This window comes from Vigna angularis, chromosome 4 (assembly GCF_016808095.1).
Source record: "Vigna angularis cultivar LongXiaoDou No.4 chromosome 4, ASM1680809v1, whole genome shotgun sequence".
Taxonomy (NCBI): Eukaryota; Viridiplantae; Streptophyta; class Magnoliopsida; order Fabales; family Fabaceae; genus Vigna; species Vigna angularis.
Genome location: NC_068973.1, coordinates 2,505,490 through 2,513,216, shown reverse-complemented (window position 1 = coordinate 2,513,216; position 7,727 = coordinate 2,505,490). Strand labels below are relative to the sequence as shown.

The 7,727-nt window shown below is 36.5% G+C and overlaps 1 protein-coding gene across 2 annotated transcripts; it reads right to left on the bottom strand.

Annotated features, from left to right (window-relative positions):
• Positions 1-7,727, bottom strand: LOC108331543 (plasma membrane ATPase 4). 2 transcript variants are annotated; one of them, XM_052876120.1, is made up of 17 exons: positions 7,574-7,727; positions 7,366-7,470; positions 4,573-4,692; positions 4,250-4,486; positions 3,399-4,160; positions 3,090-3,212; positions 2,905-3,009; positions 2,654-2,798; positions 2,380-2,544; positions 2,015-2,253; positions 1,899-1,931; positions 1,725-1,806; positions 1,473-1,633; positions 1,201-1,374; positions 852-1,034; positions 572-753; positions 1-480 (listed from the first exon to the last, which is right to left on the bottom strand). In XM_052876120.1, the coding sequence occupies exons 2-17, from the start codon at positions 7,423-7,425 to the stop codon at positions 384-386; spliced, it is 2,868 nt and encodes a 955-aa protein (XP_052732080.1). In that variant the 5' UTR covers positions 7,426-7,470; positions 7,574-7,727; the 3' UTR covers positions 1-383. The 2 variants fall into 2 exon arrangements, with proteins under 2 accessions (XP_052732080.1, XP_017421780.1); XM_017566291.2 differs by lacking the exon at positions 7,574-7,727 and having other exon boundaries at positions 7,366-7,558.

Sequence of the window (7,727 nt, the reverse complement as noted above, 5' to 3'; positions counted from 1 at the left end):
TTTCAAATTTTGCATGATGCCGTTAAATTCCATAAACTCTTATTCTCCCACCACAAAATTCCCAATAAGCTAATTGTCTAGTCACTGCCACTTTAAAGTGACAAATCAAACATTATAACCCTGGTTGAGGAAGGACTCAAGCATATGAATAACAAGGATTGAAGGTAACACCACTTTTCCCCAAGCATCAAAGCAAAAATTTAGACTAGAACATCTGAAAATACATGAAGAAAAGATAAACAGACTGAGAGAGATGGATATATCACAGGCTTCCTCTCCCTACCTAGTAAGCATAAATAGTTTGGCCTTATCCTTGTCTCTCCGTTCCTTTAAAGCATTGAATTTTGGCCCTTTTGCTATCTACAACGTTCTTGTGTTGTTTATTACACGGTGTAATGCTGCTGGATTGTGTCAATGTCCAAACCTTTCAGCTTCACCACAGACTCAACATGTCCCTTTAGTGTGTGAAGCTCACGAAGCCTAAAAAGGGTAGGTGAAAAAGAGAGAAATTTCATGTATTAGTTCCATGGCAAGTAATGAGTCAATTGTGCTACGAAATGTGGTTGCTTACCTTGCAACTTCAGCTCTTCTCTTGGCCTGCTCAGCAATCTCAGACAGTTCTCTGTAACTGCTCTTCTCATTGAAGATACTAGAAGTTTCCGGTGGTTGAAGTCCATGAAGGGTCCTCTGCGCAAGAGCCCATTGAGCTTCCCTCTCCTCTTTTCCATAGTCTTTCTTGGTGGTGAAGGCAGTCTGTCACCAACAATTTCAAACAATTATCAAATCTGAAACCTATGCATTCAAACTTCACAGTCAAAGAATAAGCAAAAGTGAAAAAAACCATAAAGTACCTTGTTCTCTAGGAGATTCAACCAAGCTTTGCCACTCAAGATGTAGCGGATGGCGAACTTCATCAAGTCAAGGGGGACATAGAAGACAATGCTGTAGAGCCATATAACTCCTGCCCAACCCCACCCAATTCCTTTGATCCTTGCAAAGCCCCAGTTTGCATACACTGCTAGTAATGTAGCAATCTGCAAGACCATAAGCTCAAAACATTACTCCAACCTTCTCTCATAATTCTTATAATGAAACAATTAACACTCTTAAGTTGATCACACAATTCATATCCTAATTTGATCACATTTCAGTTCCATAAATCCAATTCTAGCAGATATGATGTAAGATCATCGTCCTTACCAGCTGAGCAATAAAGAAAGCGCTCACTAGCAACAATCCAGGGCGTTCAATAAAGGACCAGCTGCGTGAACGGGTTACAAATATCAAAGCTTGGCTAACTATACTGACTTGTAGATACAAAGCAGCTGTCATTTCATCTGGACTATCATGAATATCTCTAACTCCAAATTTATCCTTCAGTGACAATGAAGGGAGGGATAGTGTCAGACATTTGAGCCAAAACAAGAACATTGAACTGCAATAAGGAAGCATGAAATGTAAATATTTCTTACAGGGAAGAAAGTAGTCTCTTTCATTGCCCAGAAGAATATAACAGTCATCAGCGCCAAGTAACCTCCAAGCACAACCCCAGTAGCAAATATTTCTTTCAGTTTCCAGCTATCAGGTAGGGGAGATGGTTTAACCCTGTCCTTTGAAATTGTCATGATTGTTCCTAATAGTTTGACAATACTGTTTTAGATCACGGTTCTCACTTATCATAAAAGAAGATATCAAAGTATATTTCAGATAAATAAGAATTTTACCATCATTCAGGATAGCAATAATCAAAACCATAAAAGGGGAGAAGTCAAATTTCCAGATCAGTGCAATGAACATGAAGCCAAACTGCATTGAGAAACGGAAAATCCAAACTGATCAATACCTATTCTTTGACGTAATGAATTACATATTTAATCACAGTAACACTCTCTACTTACCACTATACGGATTGTGATAGATACTGCATATATCTGAAATTAAAAGATAACCGGGAGTTAGTTTTCAATACCGTAACTGGAAAAAAGATTAGCCTAACAGGAAAGAAGTAACAGACCGTATAGTTCTTCATTCTTTGGAAAATAGCTCTGCTAGTTAAGACTGCACTTATAATAACACTCAATCCAGGTTCAGTCAAGACAATGTCAGAAGCACTTCTTGCAGCATCAGTGGCATCGGCAACAGCAATTCCAATATCAGCCTTCTTCAGTGCAGGAGCATCATTGACACCATCGCCGGTCATTCCACAGATGTGCTTCCTCTCTTGCAACTTCTTCACGATTTCATATTTGTGCTCTGAAGTACAGAAAACAGAATATAATAAGATATGATGATCTATCTACTACACAATTCTAATGAACATGAGCAGAGGCAGAAGGGAATAATAAGAAGATAATAGTGAGTTGATACAAGAATACAAACCTGGAAAAACACCAGCAAATCCATCTGCCTTCTCAATCAGCTCTTCTACAGGGAGTGCGGCAATACTTGCATCCTTGTCTTGTCCAAGCAATGAAGCAGATGGATACATATTTGTTCCCATTCCAAGTCTCCTTCCTGTTTCCTTAGCTATGGCAAGTTGATCACCTAAGGGCAGAACAAAATTCATGATTTAAATTAAGGATGTGTGATAACAAATGTATTTTATTGCCAATATAATTTTCCTGCAGATAATGGAATGGTGGAGATTAGTTACCAGTAATCATCTTAACATTTACACCAAGGTTAAGAGCTCGGCGAATGGTTTCAGCACTGTCATGTCTTGGGGGATCAAACAGTGACAACAAACCAACAAACTGCCATGGAGCACCAGAACTTTCTTTTGTTCTCTCAGGAACTTCCTGTACAAGTATCAGTGAGTAACATTGTCAAGGCTTATTTTGGTGAAGGGAAATGAAGATATGCAAATATAAAATTTAAACATGAAGACTAGCTAGCAATAAAAACCTGTCTAGCAACAGCAAGTGAACGAAGCCCTCTTTCTGCAAATTTGTCAATGATAGCATGGACCTTCTTCTTAGCATCTTCCCTGAGGTTACACAGGGACATAATCTGTTCACCAAAATAAATACATTAGCACCAATGGAGTAACTATAAGTCTCACAACTTATGAACAAACTGATCGAGGTTACCTGCTCAGGAGCACCTTTGCTTGACCTGTGCCAATTTCCATCCGCATCAAAGTAAGTCAAAGCAGTTCTCTTGTCAACAGGATTGAATGGTAGAAAGTGCACCTCAGTTATGCCAGCCCTTGCCTGCACAAGGTATACATATATATGTTCACATAATTCATACCAGAATATTTCTATAATGAACTCAATGACAGTAAATAATGAAATTGAACAGATATTTAGAATGCATCTGTTTAAGATATTATCCAAAAACAAAATGCTAAAGAAATGGTTTCTGAAACTTTTTGGCATGTTTGGCTAAGCTTTTACCTCTTTAGGATCAGCCAGCATTCCAACAATGGCAGCATCTATGGCATCCTGGTTTTCAGTCCTGGCAGCCCTGGCAGCAAGAAGGATGACATGATCCTTGTCGACACCCTTGGCAAACACCTCAACTAAGTTCTTGTCAACAGTGAGTTTGTTGAGGGTGAGTGTTCCTGTTTTATCACTGCAAAGGACATCCATGCCTGCCATTTCTTCAATGGCAGTCATTCTCTTGGTGATGGCACCTTGCTGAGAGAGCTTGTGAGAACCAATGGCCATTGTCACCGACAACACAGTAGGCATAGCAATGGGGATACCTCCAATCAAGAGAACCAACAGGTTGTCAATTCCATCCCTGTACTTGCGGTGCTGAATTGGGTACATCACTATGATCTCAGCCAGCATACCAACAGCAATGGAACAGATGCAGAAGTTCCCAATTGCAGTAAGAACCTTTTGGAAATGTCCAACTTGGTTGGTGCTATCCACCAAGTGTGCTGCCTTTCCAAAGAATGTGTGCACACCAGTGGCAATCACAACGGCTTCAATCTCTCCTTGTTTACAAGTTGATCCAGAGAATACTTCTTGCCCTGGATGCTTAGTAACTGGAAGTGACTCCCCAGTCAGTGCTGCTTGATCAACCATAAGAGGATCACCCTCAAGAAGACGAGCATCAGCAGGAATAATGTCACCTAGCTTGATGCTAATTATGTCTCCCGGGACAAGAATTGCAGCTTCTTGCTCACTCCATTTACCATCTCTAAGAACCTGCAAAGGCATCAACATTTCTGTGAGACACGAAAACATCCACAACTCGAAAATGCAGAGAACAGACACAAATTTCAATTGTATATTACCTTTGTTTTAGGAGCAAGACCAGCCATAAGAGCAGCAGCAGCATTTCCAGCATTGTTTTCCTCAATGAAACTGATTGTGGAGTTGATCAGCAACAAACACACAATACCCACAAAATCTTGCCAATCTGGAGGCTTCCCTTCACCATTAGCAAGAGCAATTGCCATAATAGCTGCAGCCTCCATGACCCATGAAAGTGGATTCCACATGAATCCAAGAAATTTCAGAAACTTGCTTTCCTGTGTATCATTACATTTACAACTATTATCAATCAGATATTAGACTTAATCACTGTATCTAAACATATTAGAGATAAAGAAAGAACCTTCTTTTCTTCTAGTTTGTTGGGTCCAAATATTTGAAGCCTGTTCTCTCCTTCCGTGGAGGACAAACCTTCCCTGCTACATTTCAATTGCTCAAACACTTCCTCAATCGGAATACGTTCCTATAAACACATTAAGACAGTGTTGTTAGAACAAAATGAACTCCTTAATTAACATATTAATATGTAACCAAGATTTTTCATCCAAAGTTTTTTTTATCAATCAATTCAACTTTTCCTTCATTTCCTTTCTTCGATTAGGGAGTATTCTTGCACGTAACTTAGATCTTCTGTACACATTTACATCTTATGGTAAATAGTAAATATTGTTGTTCATTTTATCATGAATCAATCGGATTCATATTTCCTTTCAATCTTTTTATGTTTCCAAAACTTGGTAACGTCACACATGCATACAAGTACAATCATACAGAGAAAACCATAATAATTAGACATGGATGACGATGGTAGCGTGAGACAGTTGGATTTCTCCACAATATTTTGATAAAAGAAAAATTGAATTTGAAATAACATATACACATTATCTCTACACTACAAAGACAAACAAAATTATTGTACTTTGTTCGAAATCTATCTTGTACAGTCTTAGTTGAATTGAATATATTAGTGGTTAAAATAAATTAAATTTCTTGTTTTCAATTTTAACGCATGGAAATTCATTCAGCAAAAATGAAATTTTAATTTTGTTTTATAGGAGAATGGAGTTTTGTTAGTTTTTTATATACTATAATCTTATTTTATCTTTTAAAAGAATTATCTTCAAAATCACTTTTTTATCTACTGTGTATCCAATTATAGTCAAATCATGCCAAATGCTGCACATGTTTCAACAGGAATACAACACTGTGAATATGAACCAGCTTCCTTTGACTATAAATCCAAAATTCTAATCCTAATCTTTGAAAAAAAATATAAATAAAACCCCACTTCATAACAACTTGCTCAGCCAAATAATAATAAAACCCCTAATGAACCAAAAGTCTGAAAGATGTTACTTAAAAAACCCAATAATAAAAACAATTTTAAAAACAAGTACTATAGAAAGCAACTTTTAAGTATTTAATGAAAATAAAATGTTTTATACCAAGCGTAACTTTAACATGAAACTGTCCAATTAAATAATATAAGTGAGAAATTTTGAACAGTTGAAAAATTAAGTAAACTGAAAGAATCAGACAGTAATTATTCAGAGTCTTTAATATTTAATCAATGTTTTAAGACAAAATTATTTCAGAAAAAAATATATTATGAGGAAAGTATTAAGTGTCAGAGTGGACAGTACAGCTATCTGTCCATGTGATTGGCTCCTGAAAACAGCTTTCCCTTCTTGCACAAGTTGGGGTCCGTTTGGTCTCTATTTAATTAAAAATCACTTTTTCTTTCTTTATTCTATTATTATAGTAATAGACAACTAACAAGTTGAAACTCCATAACGAGGGCAAAATGGTCAACTCACAACCCAACCCATTCATGAATCCAAACAAAGCATGGACCCCCCACTGTCACAACCGTTGAATGTGAGACTTACTATGAAAACGGTTAATCCCAAGGGTCATGATCCACACAATATTTTTAAAAGGCCAAAGTACCACGGAAAAAGTACTTTAAATTCCTTCCCACCAAACAAGGCACAGACAGAGAGAGACACACATGATAGATGGGGCGATAATATAAATAACAAAACAATCAAAAAACCATACTTTTTATTTTCGAAACCATATTAAATTGATAGAAATTATTCATTTTAGTGGATTATACAATTTTTTTTAAAGACCCTTTTAAATTTTTTAGCTTTAAAATAATTTTAATAAATAAAGAAAGTGAGAATATATATATATCAATCCTCTTTGTACACTAATATGAACATACATGAATTCATTTTCAATAGACGTGTTGAAGTCTATGTCTTATCTGTATCTCACATGTTTGGATCCGCAATTAAGGTATGACCAGGGAGAATTAACATTTTGGTCTACCACAAACAAAGGAAATTTTCAACAAGGAAAGAAAAAACAAAATGAATATGTAACCCTCCCTCTTTTTCATGCATGTTTACTTTTGACAAAAAAATAGATAAATACTTCATGATTGTAATTAAGTGCTATAGTTTTCCTTCAAAGTAACGGTTCAAAGTATTCAAAAACTCTCTCCTTGAATGTTACCTTCCCCAGAAATCCCCTCTGCTGACTTTTAATTTTCCCCCCTTGATTTTCTCAGCAATGAAACGTTAGGTGAAGAAAATCATATCATATATGGTGAAAAAATATAACTTTTTTTTTCTGATCACTGTCACTCAGACCAGTTATAAAGAAATATGGACCCAAAGGTGAAAAAGTAGATTGTAAAGGTTTTATGTACAAATTCACCGATAGACAGATTTTAAAAAAAGTAAATAATTAGATTATATTTTCAGAATTCTAATATACAAAATAAAGAGAGAAATACGTATTGTTCGGAAAGTAAAAATGGCTTTTTTAACTCTCCCATCTGAAATCCAAACATGCATGTTGTGATTCCATTCAAGAAATGAAAGCTAAATAACTACAAGCTTTTTTTTCTGACATGGAAGCATTAGACTTTGAAACCGACCAAAATCAAACATCCTTCTTTCATTCTTTCATTCATTCATGATGCCACACGCCACCCACCAAAGCAAACACAGAAAAGAAACAGTCTTTCTCTGATATTCTTTGATTGAACCCTCTAAACAGCAATTAATGAGAGAGAAAAACTGAGAGAAAAGCAAAGAAGTTGAAGGGGTGTGTGCATATATACCAGATCAACAGTTTCATTCCTGATCTCTTCGAGAGTGATGCTTCCTTTGTCCCCAGCCATGATGAGCCAAGAGAGAAAAGGCTGAAGGCCTTACAAGAAGATGCACTGCAAACCAGAAACAGGTTGAAAAAACCAGAAAGGGATGAAAAAGATTAAAGGGTGACTGCCCCAAGAAAGTGAATGAATGAAGGGATGCAAACTCACACACCTCTTTATATATTCTCTTTCACAACATGAATGAGCCTCAAATCTCAATTAAGACTGCAAACAAATACAACCTCTCCACACTCTCTCTCTCTCTCTCTCTCTCTCTCCTCTTCCCGTTGCCTTGTCGGTTCTTACTGCTGATGTTGCTGATTATG